This window comes from Gymnodraco acuticeps, unplaced genomic scaffold (assembly GCF_902827175.1).
Source record: "Gymnodraco acuticeps unplaced genomic scaffold, fGymAcu1.1, whole genome shotgun sequence".
Taxonomy (NCBI): Eukaryota; Metazoa; Chordata; class Actinopteri; order Perciformes; family Bathydraconidae; genus Gymnodraco; species Gymnodraco acuticeps.
This window is the reverse complement of record NW_022991188.1, coordinates 1867081-1884096: the sequence shown is the minus strand read 5'-3', so window position 1 is coordinate 1884096 and position 17016 is coordinate 1867081. Positions and strand designations below refer to the sequence as shown.

At 42.6% G+C, this 17016-nt stretch overlaps 1 protein-coding gene across 1 annotated transcript; it reads right to left on the bottom strand.

Annotated features, from left to right (window-relative positions):
• Positions 1-4263: 4263 nt before the first annotated feature.
• LOC117561201 (basic proline-rich protein-like) lies at positions 4264-12825 on the bottom strand. The gene is made up of 4 exons (XM_034238500.1): positions 12773-12825; positions 11160-11183; positions 10546-10643; positions 4264-5106 (listed from the first exon to the last, which is right to left on the bottom strand). Exons 1-4 carry the CDS (start codon positions 12823-12825, stop codon positions 4397-4399), a joined length of 885 nt encoding a protein of 294 aa, XP_034094391.1. The 3' UTR covers positions 4264-4396.
• Positions 12826-17016: the final 4191 nt, after the last annotated feature.

Sequence of the window (17016 nt, the reverse complement as noted above, 5' to 3'; positions counted from 1 at the left end):
ATGTACGGTGGCCGGCAGGTACAAACGTGGAAAAACGGCCAAAAACGCATACATAAGCAGGAAACAGCTGCAAATAATGAAATGAAAAACAAACAAACCCTGAAAACAAATACAACAAAACAATGCTGCATTTACAGAAATGATGCAAACTAAATACAACACACAAACCCCGAAAACAAACGCAACAGAAAAATGCTGCAAATACAAAAAACGATATGCAAAGTCAAAAAACATACAAACCCAAAAACACACAATGCTCCAGGCCTCTAGGGGGCGCGTTACGTGGAACAGATTGATGTCTGACCAGACATGAGAGAACGAACGAGAGTGATGGAAATTGAAGCCGGAGGTAACAAAGTTGATCGAAGTGGACAAAGTCGATATATAAGAAGGTAAGTTTTGTTTTGATACAAAGAGCGTCATATTTACCCAGCTAGCGTTAGCTTGTTTGGTAAAAGAGCTTGCAAGTCAAGAGACAGCATTGTGCACCTAAATGTAACTCTTGACATCATATAGATATATTATAGGTGCAGAGAGGAGTTGGTTTATTGTGCCCCAATGTAAATCCTAATGTGAGAGTTAAAGGACGGTCAACAATAGAATGTACCTTGGTCAGTTTGGATTTATCGTGGCATTTATTCTTAATTAAAGTGAATTTATTTTATTTCAGTCAGTCATTTGTGTGGCCAGGGTAAAATAAAACATTGTCAACATATTATTTTGTGCCACAAGAAGCAGAATGTTTTAACAGTACAGTAGTTTGAATATATTTGTTGTTTACCTTTATCAGACCTCTCAGGCACCCACAACCAGCGTCTGATCGGATAAACAAATACAAAATGTAATTATACCATGTAGGTTTGAATTTGTGAACATCAAATCAATAAATACCTTTGTGTGCTAATGACACTGTCATTAGATCAACTGCACTTATTTCCTGGGTAAAAATAGGATGGAGAATCAACCCAATTCCAGGAAGAGGTCCAATCTGCCCCGGGTCAGAACAACTTCTATAGGTAAACGATGTTGACAGTTTCATCGTGACACAGTTGTTTGGTATGTATCTTTATTTTTACATTTGTTTGTTTGTGTTTTTTTTTTGTGTAGAAAAATTATACTTTTGTAAATTTCCAAATGACACCAACAACATCTTACATCTTAGTGAAGACGATACAAAAAACACCCACAAATATTTTTCAAAGAACAGATATTGTTTGTTGCATCCATTTCAAATGTTTACAAGGATTGTGCAGGAGTATGACAAAAGTTCTGCTGTCAGTTTAGAACCCAATGTATTGAAAAAACAAAACAGGAAGAGGATCGACATCCTTTTGTAAATATGACTGTCATGCATATATTATGTATTCGAAAGTAATTAGTCAACTGTCTTCTCACTGCAGCAACTACACAAATGTGTATGCACCTATCCTTATTGATAGACAGTCTGAGCCAGAAGACAAAATGGAGCAAACTGCAGAGGAAAGGTATTAATTGTTACTATTACCACTTAATTTCTCTATTCACTGTACATCTTATTACAAGCTTCATCATTTAATATTACAATACATCAGTGTGTCTTTCCCAGCACAGAACACCTGACTGCGGATGACATTGTTGCAGAACTCTCTGCAAAAATAACAAATACATCTTGTAGCAGGTTCAATATTAATAGAGCCAATGTGTGGGATGGAGAAATCCGCAGCTTCAAATGTGCCTCATTCGACCCTTCTCATGAGATGTCAGTTAAGTTCACTGATGATGAGGGACCACCTGAGGATGGAGTGGACACTGGTGGTCCCAAGCGTGAGTTCCTGACCCTCCTTATGGAATGCGAAGAAAACATCATGTCATAGCAACTGTTTGTGCCCCATGGCGGTGTGACTTTCCCAGCCTCAAAATCTGATTCAAAAGGTATAATTTTCTCTATAAAGATAGAACTAATACACAATTATTAATGTATAATATAAGCTGTTTTGTGTATTTAATCATGCATTGGTCTACAATGTAATGATGGCTTCTCTTATGATCACTGTTACTGACATGGAGGGAGACAGGAAGAACAAACAATGAACCGACAGGGGAACACAAGAAAAGACAAGACTAAATACAGAGAGGGGTAATCACGGGACAAGAAACAGCTGGGCAGGGGAGGTAGAAACACAAGGGCAAAAGGTGAACACAATCAGACACAGGAGGAAAAACACAGGAAGGAAGACAAGAGACAGGGGCCCTTTCTCATTTCATCAAATCCCCCTCCTCGACTCCTCGGTCCTCCGGTAGTGACCCGGAAATGAATTTCAGCAGGCCATGTTGAAGGACATCTAATTTCTCTAAATGCACTTCGAGGACCGAGGATCGAGCGTCGAGGAGGCTCTCTGGAGGAGCTCTAACCGAGGATACACTGATGGGTCCTCCACGGTCCTCCACGGCTCCTTCGTGGATGCATTTCCGGCAACAGAGATGTGAAGCACGGCCGGACTTATCTCAGCTGTGAGGTCCGTGCAGAAAGCAGAGCAGTGTGTATAATATATATTAGGGATGCACCGAATATTCGGCCACCGAAAATTATCGGCCGAAAATGGTTAAAAAGGCCCTTTCGGCTATCACCGAATGTCAGAACAGGCTTACGTTGGTAATCTAACGTGTTGTTGTGATGACGTAATAAAGACGCGGCGACCATGCTCGCGGCTGGCTCACAGGGGGGGGGAACATTGACCTTTGTCATCGAGATTGCCCTGAGCCTTTAACAAATCGTATTAAATAATCTGATGACAGACTGTAAACAGAATAGCTGACATTTTAACAAACTAAATAACTCAGTTTCCTCTAATCATTAACCCATGTTTGTATAATGTAGTTAACTCCGTGTGTTGCTGCTAGCATACATAACACCTGACGTGGAAACGTTACTCGTGGATGGGGCTACAGAGCTGCTAGAAAGACGGTCGAACCCGGTACATTCCTCCGTCTGCATGCGGTGCACTTTTGCTAAATGTTTAGACAAATTGCTCGTGCTTACATGCTAAACTCTTATTGCACTTATGGTAACAAGTATTCTCCACATCGAGACGGGTAAAGTTTAACCACACCTCGGAGCGCGTTCTCTCCGCCATCTCCGCAGTGTGCTCCGCTGCATGTAGCAGCTGCGTGTGTGTAAACTGCCCCGCCCCCTCGCACACAGACGGGGCAGAGATCTCGTCTGATCGAAAATACATCATAGACGCATTTGTTGTCTTTGCATATTAGAAACGAGTTGGCGACACTAAGACTGCGATATAATGTTTTTTAGCAATAATACATGACATATATAAATGTACTGTATGCATTCAAAAGTGCTGAATAAATGTTTTATGGACCCATAATAGTGATTATTATTTAAGTTAATTTTTGCCATAATCATGTCTATTTCCATAATCAGGTAGCTGAACAACATTGGTAAAAAATGTATACATTATATATATATATATTTCTATTAATCATTTTCGGCCTTTCGGCATTCGGTTTTCGGCCAACTGTTTCCTATTTTCGGTATCGGTTTCGGACAAGAATTTCCCATTCGGTGCACCCCTAATATATATCACTCAGTATAACAGGCCTACTCTTTTTATTTGCTTTAGTTTAGTAGATATCTACAAAGAGTCGATATTTTTCTAAAACCATTTAGTGCTTCACATAATAAAATACACAACGGCTGTAGCCTGTTTTAGGAACTGTATGTGCGTGTGTGTGGTACAGTGTGTGCGTAGATGCAGCGGACAGACGGGTCTCAGTTGGTTTGGTGTCCTCTGTTTACTTTTAATACTTGTAAATAAAACTTTTGGCCCGTAATTTATTTTCCTCATTGTAGCGACCAGAGAGGGGGGGGGGGGGGGGATATATCCAGTCTCTGATAGTGTTACGTTATTATGAGAGTGCTTTGTTTGATTCTGAAATTGTATATATTTATATAAATATATACATATGTGTGTGTGTGTGTGTGTCCGCATCTGTAGCCTGTTATTGTCTCATTATACCGCACTGTGAATAAATCAAAGTAAATATATAAGTCGTCATGAACACATCTGTCCATCAGACAGAGTGCTGCTGTGCCTCCTGTCATCATTAATGGACGTCTCTTTAAAATGACCGCTCAGAGGAGAGGAGTTCTCATTTCTCTAACCGCCTGCTGCTTCCCCTACTCTCTCCTCGGTTCCCCTCCTCGGCTCGCATCTCCTGTGGGCGGGACTAAGTATCGAGGATAGGAGTCGAGGAGGGGAGTCGAGGAGGGGAGTTAGAGAAATGAGAAAGGGCCAGGGAGTACAGAATTACAAAATAACACCCAAAACAAGACAGACTCAACTAAAAACGTGACATAACATTATGATCGTGACAGAACCCCCTCCTCAAGGGACGGATCCTAGACGTCCATAAAACAAAAACAAAGTCCAACACTTCGAAAAGGGTGGGTGGAGGGGGTCCAGAGGATGGGTCTGGGTCGACAGCCCAGAGGCAAGGCAGAGGAACAGGAGATGGTCTCGGGCGGACGGCCCGGGGGCAAGGCAGAGTTCAAAAAGGGGCGAAGGCCACAGCGAGCGAACTCAGGGGCATGAGGGCGAAGGCAGTGGCTGGAAAAGTCAGTGTGCCGGGCTCGAGGGCTGGGAAACTCAGGAGGCCGGGCATGAGGGCGAAGGCAGGGGCTGGAAAAGTCAGGGGGCTGGGCTCGAGGACGAAGACGACGGCTGGGAAACTCAGGAGGCTGGGCAAGAAGACGGCGACGGGACATCTCCGGAGGACGACGTACGCCGCAATGGGACCCCTCCAATGTCAGCTGGATCGCCGGAGCACTGGGATCGAGAGCAGGAGCTGGTGGAACCCCTGACGGGACAGGCGTGGACGGGACTCTGGACGGAACATGAGCTAGTGTCGACAGGACCCTCGGCGTAGCACGTGTCGGCGGGACCCCCAACAGGACAGGATCTGGTGTTGGCAGGAAATTCGGCGGAGCAGGTGTCGGCGGGACCTCCAACAGGACAGGATATGGAGTTGGCAGGAAACCCGGCGGAGCAGGTGTCGACGGGACCCCCAACAGGACAGGATCAGGTGTTTGCAGGAAATCCGGTGGAACCCCTAACGAAACAGGACATGGAGTTGGCAGGACCCTCAGCAGAACCCCCAACGACACAGGACATGGCAGGACCCTCAGCAGAACCCCCAACTAGGCCTGTCGCGATAATCGATAAATGTACTTATCGTACGATAAATAAAAATGGACTGAGCTCGATAAATTGCCGTTTACATAAGGGTGTGACCAGCATTTTAGCTAGGAGCGCTGTGGCTGCAAGGCGCGCTGTGGCTGCAAGGTGCACTGTGGCTGCAAGGCGCGCTGAGGCTGCCGGCCACGCGCGCTGTCAGGTCAGCCAGGTCAGGACTAGGGTTGGGAACCGGTTCCAACATTTCGATTCCAACGGCATCATTTAGAAATGTGAATTTCTGTTCCGCTTTTCGATGCCTGAGGAAATGTTTCTCGCCGCTCTCCGTAGCCTACTGTAAGACTGCGAAGGGGCGGGAAATGTAGCGTTGTACCCATAGATATATATAAACACATGTTTATATTAGGGCTGTCAAACGATTAACATTTTTAATCAGATTAATCACAGCTTAAAAATTAATTAATCATGATTAATCACCATTCGAACTATGTCCAACATATGCCATTTCTTTATGTATATTGTTGTGGGAATGGAAAGATAAACGAAAGAAGGCGGATATATCCATTTAACATACAGTAGCCTATGTATGTATGTTTATTATAACATTGTTCTGTGTGTCAAAATGAAAGTCGGCCCACACACCTATCAATCATCAAACCGTGGGGTCTTATTTCATTACGTGTTGATTTCTATCAACACAGGGGGGGGAGAGACCGACTCTGTCGTCCGGTGATCTAACCGCCTTCTGGAAAAGCTTCACAAGTACGTCGGTACGCAAATGCGCTTTGTGACACAAGTGACGGTACGCATTTCAGATTGTTGCCGCGCATGCGTACCTGCGTACCAGTTATGTGCACCTACCATAGACTGTATATGGCACCTACTACAGCAAAAGTATTCTCCGTCGGGACAACACCACGTCGTTATCTTGATTCTGATTGGCCAGAAGACATTATCAAAGATGTTCTATTGAGAAGACGATCACTACGTGACAAAAGTTTTCAAAACCGTTTCTGGTCTTCGGTATTTCCAGACAAGTGGCTACTGAAATCAATCTTACTAACTGCTGTCTGTGCAATTCTCGGCTCGAGTTGGCGAACTTTATTTTGCTTACTTTAACATCATTTTTCATGGTGGGGCTACGCCATTTCTTGGTTTGGGTGTAGCCTACACCAGCCATACCCTGGCGCTGCCACTGGTGGGATGTATGGGGCGGGCCATTCTGCACATGCGTTAAATGCGTTAAATATTTTAACACAATTAATTCAAAAAATTATTTACCGCCGTTAAGGCGATAATTTTGACAGCATTAGTTTATATATATCTATGGTTGTTCCTACACTTCCTACAGCGTAACCTGAGACCAGGGCCGGCACGTCGCATTGGCGTTATAGATGTTCGCCTTGGGCGCCAGATCTGTGGAGGCGCTGCGCTGACAGCTCTGGGAGGAAACAAAATGTTTTGACCGTTGGTGCTCATCATAATGTTCGGCCTTGATATAACAACATTCATAATTAAGTAAATACCCTTTTCATCCCGGTTACACTTTTCATTTTCCCTGTACGATGGGCGCTGTAAGTGCGAATGAGCGTGGGAGCGAGCGAGGGTGCACCGGTACACGCTGTTGTTATTAGCATCTGGTGCTTGCTTCTCTAACGGAAGAAGAAGATGTTTCTACAATGATGTGGAGGGAGAGTCCTCTCCAGTCAGACTGAGTGGCTGATAACTACAGCTCAGTGAGGTAAAGGACTCTCTCAGTGTTTAGATAGTTCACTTTAGTCTAAGTTATCTCAGTGGGTCTCAAACGGTTTGATCACAATTTATGTAAACACATATTTCCAAGGCACTCCTTTATAATTATTGGGATAAAACAGGTTTTAAATCATTCCAATGTATACTATAGGACAGTAAACCAGACATATCGTTTTAAACTGGAGAGATAAAAAAATATGCATTAGTAAAATAAGATATGAATGAACAACAAAAATAAAATATGTTACATGTATTTGTTATTGGCTATGGTAAGTTATTGGTTATGTTCACATACTTATTTAATTATTAAAATGTAAACCGATCTTTTTCATATGGGTGTTTAGAGTTGTACCCCCTAGATCTAGTCTCTAGTAATTCCAGTGCACCAGATTGAAGCATTTTACTTTAAAATGTTCAAACATTTCTTCCCGGTATGCCTGAGAAGGCAGATATGCTTGTTTTTCTCAACAAGAACTGTTTTTAAATGGGGGGGGTTCCTTTAAAAGTTGGACTGTTGTAGCTTCAGTGGTTCTCAGGTTACAGTTACATAGCAGTGAATATAAACAGACTGATTAATGTGAATATTACTGTAAACTAACCTGTGTAAAAGTTTCTCGAATAAATGTAATTTTTTTGGTGGAAAAAGCATGTATCATTTTTTTACCCTGCCCCTCAAAGAATCGGAATTGAGAACCGTTAAGAACCGGAATCGAAAAGTAGAATCGGAATCGTGGAAATTCAAACGATACCCAGCCCTAGTCAGGACACTCCGTGTGCACGTGCAGCAGCGTAGAAGCCAAATTAATAATATAGCGACAAACGGGAGACAACGTGTGACTTACTCGCAGGGAATTTAAAGTGAAATGGAATTGGTTACAAAACCTAGTAACTACACATCTCGATTCTCCGGTGTGGCAGTATTTTGGATTCAAGCCAAATCAACGAGGCGAACCTACGGACTTGAATGAGCCGGGCGTTGTGTCGCATTTGTTTAAAAAAAGGTAGCGACAAAAGCAGGCAATACCACACATTTTAAACTACACCTAAAACACAACCACCCCATTCCATTTTCCCAGCTGGTAGCAAACACGCCAGCTGGAGATGGAGAGCCCCCACCTTCCCGACAGTTTACAATCAAAGATGCATTTGCCCGACAATGCAAACATGTTGTTGTTCCTTGCTCGAAAACTTTGAAAAACAGATTTGGATATGGCCTGCTGTTGAGGCATCTGGGTCTTTGTATGGACAGTGCACTTGACTGTTGTTTTTTTTGCTTGTGAGACAATGTGCTCATATTTATATATATATATATATAGATAGATATATAGCTATGTTTTCCAGCCTGAGTCTATTTAATGTATTGTTTTGGTTGTGTGTGATTCAATTAATTTATTATAATTTAATTAATTTGTTTTATTTATTATATATAATTTATATATTTTAATATTATTTCACATTTCATTTGCAATGTTGAATGTTCAATAAAAAGTTATGTTAGAAAGGATGTACTTGAATTATTATTATATATTATCATTATGTCAGTGATGTAAAATGGTCTTACAACAGTGCCGACAATATTATCGTTTATCGCAATAATTTCCAGGAACATTTATCGTCCAACAAAATTAATTATCGGGAAAGGCCTACCCCCAACGCCACAGGACATGGAGTTGGCAGGACCCCCGACGAAACAGGTGTCGGCTGGACCTCCAACGGCACAGGACATAGAGTTGGCAGGACCCCCGGCGAGACAGGTGTCGACTGGTCCTCCAACGGCACAAGACATAGGGTTGGCAGGACCCCCGGCAGAACAGTAGTCGGCGGGACCCCCAACGAAACAGGACTTGGGGTTGGCAGGACCCCCGGCAGAACAGTAGTCGGCGGGACCCCCAACGGTACAGGACATAGAGTAGGGACTTGAGTAAGGACTAGAGAAGGGACTTGAGGGAAATCGAGAAGGAACTTGAGAGGGAACTCGAGAAGAGACTCAAGAGGGGACTCGAGAAGGAACTCGAGAGGAGACTCGAGAAGGGACTGGAGAGGTGACTCGAGAGGGGACTGGAGAGGTGACTCGAGAGGGGACTCGAGAGGGAACTTGAGAGGGAACTCGAGAGGAGACTTGAAAGGGGACTCGAGAAGAGATCTGAGAAGGAACTTGAGAGGGGACTCGAGAGGAGACTTGAAAGGGGACTCGAGAAGAGACCTGAGAAGGAACTTGAGAGGGGACTCGAGAGATGACTTGAAAGGGGACTCGAGAGGGAACTTGAGAGGTGACTTGAGATGGTCGGTACGCCGACAGGACACGGGGAGCTGGCGTCGGCCGGAGAGCCAACAGGCCAGCTGGGACCGTGGACCATGGCTGCTGGGACTGGAACAGAGGCCTGGACCATGGCTGTATGGGCCGGTTCTGGAGCCGGAACCATGGCTGTATGGGCCGGTTCTGGAGCAGGGACAATGGCTGTATTGGCCGGTTCTGGAGCCGGAACCATGGCTGTGGGGACCGGAACTGAAGCCTGGATCATGGCTGTATTGGCCGGTTCTGGAGCCGGAAAGATGGCTGCTGGGCACGGAACCGGAACACGGAACCATGGCTGTGTGGGATGGTACTGGAGCACGGTACCATGACTGTGTGGGCCGGCACTGGAGCACGGAACCATGGCTGTGTGGATCGGTACTGGAGTACGAGCTGGATTCCTGACCTTGCGTTTTTTAGAGGTCTTTTGGAGGCTCCGTGGACGTCCAAACGCCAGGCGGGATCCCAAAAAAGGGTCAGAAAATGAAGACTGGCTCTCAGGGCTACGTGAAAAAACTCTGAGCCATTCAGGCAATGAGCTCCTCAACCATGGCATGTTGGCCACCTCCATTTGTGCCTTTTTTGAGGATAGCCTCTTTGTCCCTTCTAGACGAGGTTCCACTCCACTCGGCATAATAACATTGAAGGGAGAAATCCAGATCCAACAGATCCAACTCAAAATCATTAAAATCCGCTGGGTCCATAGTTGGTCGGTTCATTCTGTTATGATCACTGTTACGAATCGCGGAAAAGGTAGGACCCAAATGCAGACTACAAAAAGGGTAAAGATCTATAAACAAAACGAGCTTTATTACAAAAGCCGATGACAAAAAACATGGCATGAAATAAAGCGAAGGCACACGGAAAAAACATTACCGAAAGACTGACCGTGACTGACATGGAGGGAGACAGGAAAAACAAACAATGAACCAACAGGGGAACACAGGAAGAGACAAGACTAAATACAGAGAGGGGTAATCACGGGACAAGAAACAGCTAGGCAGGGGAGGTAGAAACACAAGGGCAACAGGTGAACACAATTAGACAATCAGACACAGGAGGAAAAACAAGAGACAGGGAGAACAGAATTACAAAATAACACCCAAAACAAGACAGACTAAACTAAAAACGTGACATAACATTAGGATCGTGACAGCTTCTACATATTTCACATAACCAGACAAGGAAAAAATGTGTCCTTCATGCTGATAACTAGTGTATGCATCTGTCAATTAGTATTCAAAACAGAGTAGTGGGATGAATCCTTATTTCTTGCATTTGAAACAGATACAATACAAAAAGTGAACTTACTGTTGTTCTGCCAAAAACTGTATATTTTTGCCACAGGAGCCACAGAACACTTGAACTGTCGCCAGATGTTGGCCACAGAAAGGACAAAACATGGCAGCCTGAAAATACATACATTGAAGTAGTAAATCCATGTAATCAAGTCAATCAAAAAAACAGTCTAAATAGTGGTTAGCTAAATAAATAGAAAGATACAACATGTTTACCGTTGAATCTGTGGTTTGTCTCTCTCTCCTTGAATGTCTTCTCTATATTTGTTCTTGAGCATATCTAATGCAAACTACTCTCCTGTCATTACTTTGTCCCTCTTCACATTTTATCACTTCTCCACCGACATATAGTATTGCTAAAGCTCTGTATAGTTGCAACATACACAAATACATACATATAAACAAACTGCTAAGAATGTCTCTCTTCAAATGTAACCGCGGTACTCACTATGGCCCGTGTTATTTACCTGCACTCGAGTCATCTCGTTTAACAATGTTCTTCCCTCACTTTATCTTCTCTTCACGTGAAGCTCTCCTCTCCTCAGCTGGTGTAGTAGTTACTGTAGGCACGCTAATGCTAGCTGCGTAAATATGACGCTCTTTGTATAACAACAAAACAAAACTTACCTTCTTATATATCGACTTTGTCCACTTCAATCAACTTTGTTCCTCCGACTTTCCATCACTCTCATTCGTTCTCTTTATGTCTGGTCAGACATCAATCTGTTCCACATAACACGCCCCCTAGAGGCCTGGAGCACTGTGTGTTTTTGGTTTGTATGTGTTTTGGGGTTTGTATTGTGTTTTTGACTTTGCATATCGTTTTTGTATTTGCAGCGTTTTTCTGTTGCGTTTGTTTTCAGGGTTTGTGTGTTTTTCATTTCATTACAAAAATAATTGTATCTCTAAATCATTTCTCATGTCTTTGTTATAATGAAGGGCTCACAACCCCGGCATCATGAATAATAATGATTTATGTATGTTAGTATCAGTTTCTCTTAGTCCCCCAGGCCACTTCATGAATTGTGTCTGGATTCTGGGAAGGTTTTCATTAAGAGGTGTCCTGTCATGTACAGATGTCATTATACAAATTGCAGTATATGGGGGAAATTATTTGCTCACTTCATTCATATTACGTAATACATCCAAAATACATTTGGAACAAAGTTAAAGAGTTCATTTTGTCAGCTATGTTTGACTTGTGTTTTAGTCTTGTGAAATATCCTTGTTAGCTTTAATCACATTTAGTCAACCTCATCCTGTGTTAGTCGTGTTTAAGTTCACTGAAAGTACTGTATGAGCATTTGAGTCTCATAGTTATATACTATATAGTTAGTTGTAATGCAGTTTAGGTCAATGTTAACTGTTGACATTTGTACTACTTTATATTGATGATATCAATCTATTTTAGCCAAAACTAATATGTATTCATTTGTTTATGAATATAAGAACAGGAGACTTGAGCTTAATGGATCAGTTATGAGATAGAGTTCCAACAGAGATATAATTGGCAGAAAAAGTTCCTCTTCCAGAATTGGCAACAACTGCCTACAAGCCAAAGCATGCCAAAAGGAAATATGGAAGTGTTTCAGGGAATGAAAGAACATGTTTCTTTAGCTTCTGCTCACGGCTCTGGCCAGGGTGGAGAGCTAATAGTAGCCATACAGTTAAGAATTGATGCAACATCTTAGAGGTTAGCACAAGGCTAATCTTTTAGCAACATTTTCTCTCCATCTCTTTTTCTTTCTCCATGTCTCCAGTCCATGTTTACTTTAAAACAAAAATAAGTTGTTTCTTTTGTTATTCAGATTGGATAATGACAACATGAGAATATGAGTAAACTTACAAGATAAGGAAATAAAATCTCTGTCTTCTTGGCTCTCTTCATCCAGACCCTGTGACCTGGCATCATCAGAGTAAAAAGAGAGGAAAAGTTGAAGAAGATGAGCACCAACTACAATATTACCATACACTGCTTAGTGGAGCTTCTCTGCCGGATAGTAATGTCCAGCTATCAGTGTTAGATTGGACGGTCTCCATGTCCACATTGAATATTAGACGGATGTCAGAAACTGTGATTACCTTTTTATCAGTGAGTAAAAGGAATTAATCGACAGTGCTAATCTGAAAGAGTAAGTGAACAAGCAGGAAGCATTTGGTGAATAATGCACACATTTAAGGAGCTGACGGGCTTGTGTTTCACTGAAGTTGTACCTTGTTGTATTTTATTCTAACCCTACCTGGCGGCTTCATGAGTCACCTCAGTAATGCTTAGTCTGAGACTGCCTGTCATTTCTGCACCAGCTGTAGTTGGTCAATAAAAATCACTAATTGCATGTCGATAGAGCTGGAAGCTCAGAATGGGGTTGATCCAATTCACTCAAACAATGGCAATCTTTTCCATTAGAACATCTGGCTACACTAAATCCCTGCGACAAAAGGCTGTGATAACAGTAATTGCAATTCCAAACACAATTATAGCCCTCATTTATCTCATTTTCCTCTGAGTTGTTTGTGCTCATTATGTTTTCCGGCTTGGAGAGTTACATGGAGCAGATGTAAATTGAGAGCAGGCATACAGCTATATGGTTGCTGTTTTCTACACAGACTCATGTTGATGGTTTCCCACCTGTGTGAGAGGCCCTGAGGGTCAGACACTAACAAGACTCCACATCACCATCACCCATCCAAGGCACAAACTCTTAATGCTGGATATAAATATTTAAGTCACCTTAAATTAGGCTGGAAAGGCCCAAACAATATGATGTATATGTTCATAATAGACAGAACATCTGCTACTGGATTCATACTGGGTTCTATCAATCTTACAAGATATTTGGAGCCTGAACCGCATACGAGAACATGGAAATAATATTCTGCAAACCCTTTCCATCCACAGCACCTTTCAAAAACAGTGAAACAACATGTTCCAAGAAAATAAAAAGCAAAAGAAAGTGATATACTGACTTTCATAAAGAAGTTTTAAATTATATCATTTATATTATTCAAATCAATGTGGATACATAGTTTCTTACCTTCAGGCTTAATGTCCAAATTTGAATGTTGAATGTGAGGTGTGGATTCTGTGACAACAAATAGGTCTAGTTGTAGTTAAACCCCCCCCCACTTTGGTAGCAGCTGCCATGAAAACGTAGCTCTGTAGCTCCAGTCTGTGCCTACGCCGGCGGAAAAATATTGTCGTACATGAACAAGATTCATTTAGTGGCAAAACACAGCATACGGGACCACAGATAACTGAGCTGCATACAAAGCTTCACAGGATATTTGGGGCTGACCGACAGCAACACTAGCAGATATAAACTACATGCTACAGCAGGGGTGGCCAACCCGCGGCTCTCGAGCCGCATGCGGCTCTTTGCCTAGTTTCATGCGGCTCTTCAGTTATATCGAATTGTATATGTGTGAGTTTGGGGGAGAGACACTGACTCCTGACTAGTGTTGCACGGTGTACCGATACTTGAAAGGTACCGCGATACCCTGCCGTTAAAAATGTTACGATTCCTCCGTTTCATTAGTATCGGTACTTTAAGAATGACGGGGGAAAGTACTCCGGTGAGAAAGCGCCGTTTTAATAAGAGCCGTGTGTGTTCAGCGCTCTGCTTCCACTCCCTGCACTGCAGCCGTGCCTGCAGTCCCGCCCCTCTCAAGCACGCTCTAAGTCCCTCCCCTCTCTCGTGCACGCGCTAGCTGCCAGAGCATGTGAGAAAACGAGAAGCATGGCTGCAAGTGGGAGTGCAACTGCCGCTGCGCGTCGGCTTGTTGACAAAAAAGACGCCAGAAGCGAAATTTGGAAGTATTTGAGCTATATCTCTGACAGTGAGGGCAAGCCTACGGACACCACGAGGCCTGTCTGTAAGAAATGTATTAATTGTATTTAATAGGAAATCTTGTCATTTATTTAATTTATTGTTCTCATTGTTTAAAAGTTTGTGTTATGGTTATGGTTCTGGTGTGAAATAAAGCACAATAATTACATTTAAGACTGTTTTTTAAGAAAAGTATCGAAAAATAATCGGAATCGCAATTCTTGACTTGGTATCGAAACCAAAATGTTGGTATCGTGACAACACTAGCTACTCCTGACAGTTAAACCTGATATTTAGTAGGTCTGTTAAGTATTAACGTAATTTGGCCGGTCAAAGTTGTTTGGGCTCGGATAAAATCGCTCCGTTACTTTCGTCCCGTGTTACTTTCGTCCCGGCTCCCGGTGTGTATGTGTGGTGTCAGGTGTCAGTATGAGAGGATGACAGCAAGTCTAATTTTGATGTGGCCCAAGAGCCAATCACAATAATACCTGCGATGCAGTGAACCAATCACCTTTGAGGGGGGGAAACCTATCGTTGATTAAACACTATCCAGTGTTTCCCCTACCATTGTTTTGGAGGGGCGCTGCGCCCCGCCAACGGAGCCCCGCGCCCCCCCTGAAATTCAAGGTGTTTAAAAAATATATATAATTTTTTTTTTAAAATATATATAGCACCAAATTGCAAATAATCTATAACTACTGTCACTTTTCACATTGAACATGTGCTCTTTTATTAAATAAACTAAACGCTTTCATTTTAAGTTGTGAATTTAGTGTTTTTGACCCTAAGAAACACTGATGCATTAATCAATAACAATAATCCACAGCTCCTCTCTCTGCTCCAGAGGATTTAAAAAATATATATCCCAATGCCACAAAAATGCATCAGTGACGTGGTTGAAATCTTGTCTCCAGAAAACAAAAAAACGGAAACAAGCGGTATCAGTGCCTGTGTGTTTGATGTGGCTCTTTGCAGTAACATAGAAAAAATGTGGCTCTTAACCTCTGACTGGTTTGCCACCCCTGTGCTACAGCTATGTTCCAACCAGTGATGTACCTGAACGCGTTCAATGAACGATCGTTCATGAACGCGTTCATATTTTGGGCGAACGTGAACTGAACGTACTGTATTTCCGCTAGATGAACGTAATTGAGAACGCGTTCATTCTCAGCGCTGTATAACGGCGTTCAAAAGTGCGTTCATTCTCAGCACTGTATTATAACGGCATTCAAAAGGGTGCCAGATTTCATATGCCTTTCAGCCGAAAACCCAGTTAAAACACACCGTAAACAGGCTTCAAAATAATGCGGAAAACCACCCAATCTGGCAACAGCAAGCTGCCTGTGACGCATGCGCGCCTGTCGCACTAAAATATACGTCATCAGACTCCTCACAACAAACAATGTGGAACCGCTGAACCGGCGAGCATTGAATGAATTAATTAATTAGTATGGACGAAGCCGAGAGCAGCTGCAGCAGCACTCGCTCAGAGTCAGACTCTACGGCGTCGGCGTATGAGCATTTAAAAGAGTTTTACGTTAAAGTCAGTACTGACTCAGATGGAAAAAATCTAACGTTTGCCTGTAACCTTAGTTTCATACCTCAGCCTGGTTCCTACCTCGTGTTGTGTTAGTACAGAGTTATGTCGGCACATGTTTATATGTTTGCACAATGACTACTTTCACTTTTGGTACTTTAAGTATATTTAGATTATTATACTTAATAAAGACCATTCAAGCAGCACGTTTTTCCTCATGTTTTTGAAAATATACTGTAGAGATGAAAGCTGCAGCTGCTACTAGTGTGGACTGAATGGGCGGCAGCAAAGCCTTATGGAAATGCCAGTATTCTGATTGCTGTCTGTGGTTCTATATGGGTTGTGGCAATCATTTTGACAAATAATAGCTCGCAGCAACGTATTGAAAAAATAACTATAAACTATAAATTAGTTCATTTTTGAAACCATGAACTTTAGTTAAACATTTTGAATTATGAACTATGAACTGAACTAGTTCATTTTAAAATTTGTGAACTGAACTAGTTCATTTTAAAATGTGTGAACTGTGAACTGAACTAGTTCATTTTAAAATGTGTGAACTGTGAACTGAACTAGTTCATGTAGAAAGTGAAATTTCCCAACACTGGTTCCAACACTACCGACACCATATCTTTAAAAGGTTCTTCAGGTTGTTTTGTGTTTGCCCAGGGGACTCCACCCAGTTTGACTTGTCCCAGACGTAGTCCATCAGAAAGGAGGGAGAAGTAATTTCTACTCTAAAAGCAACAAAAAAAACAGATTCAACAAATCTTCTGCATTGGCCTTAAATAAAAAGAGTCACCTCTGAAACAGTGAAATCTTGGTCTCTTTCCAACAGCAGGCTGGGAGGCGAGCATCTGGGGTCTGGACCTGCACCCATGGGTCCTGGTTGGATTCAGCCCAAACAACTAACATGTGGGCCACCTCCCAACAAAACGGAATGGTTTAGTGCATTGCCAGTCCAATGATGGGTAGAGAATGGGCTTTGAACCAGCACTATTGCTGAAAATATTATCGTTGACCTACCTGGAAACCACACCTCAGAAAATAATGAGTTTGTGAGCAGAAGAATTATAGTCACGTGTTTTCCCCGCTCTAAAGGCCAGAGGTGGTCATGGTC

Coding starts and splice junctions, on each gene's coding strand:
- LOC117561201 (XM_034238500.1), bottom strand. CDS start 12,825: ATGACAGGCAGTCTCAGACTAAGCATTACTGAGGTGACTCATGAAGCC. Junction 11,184..12,772: donor GTGACTCATGAAGCCGCCAG/GTAGGGTTAGAA, acceptor AGTTGATTGAAG/TGGACAAAGTCGATATATAA. Junction 10,644..11,159: donor CAAAGTCGATATATAAGAAG/GTAAGTTTTGTT, acceptor ATGTATTTTCAG/GCTGCCATGTTTTGTCCTTT.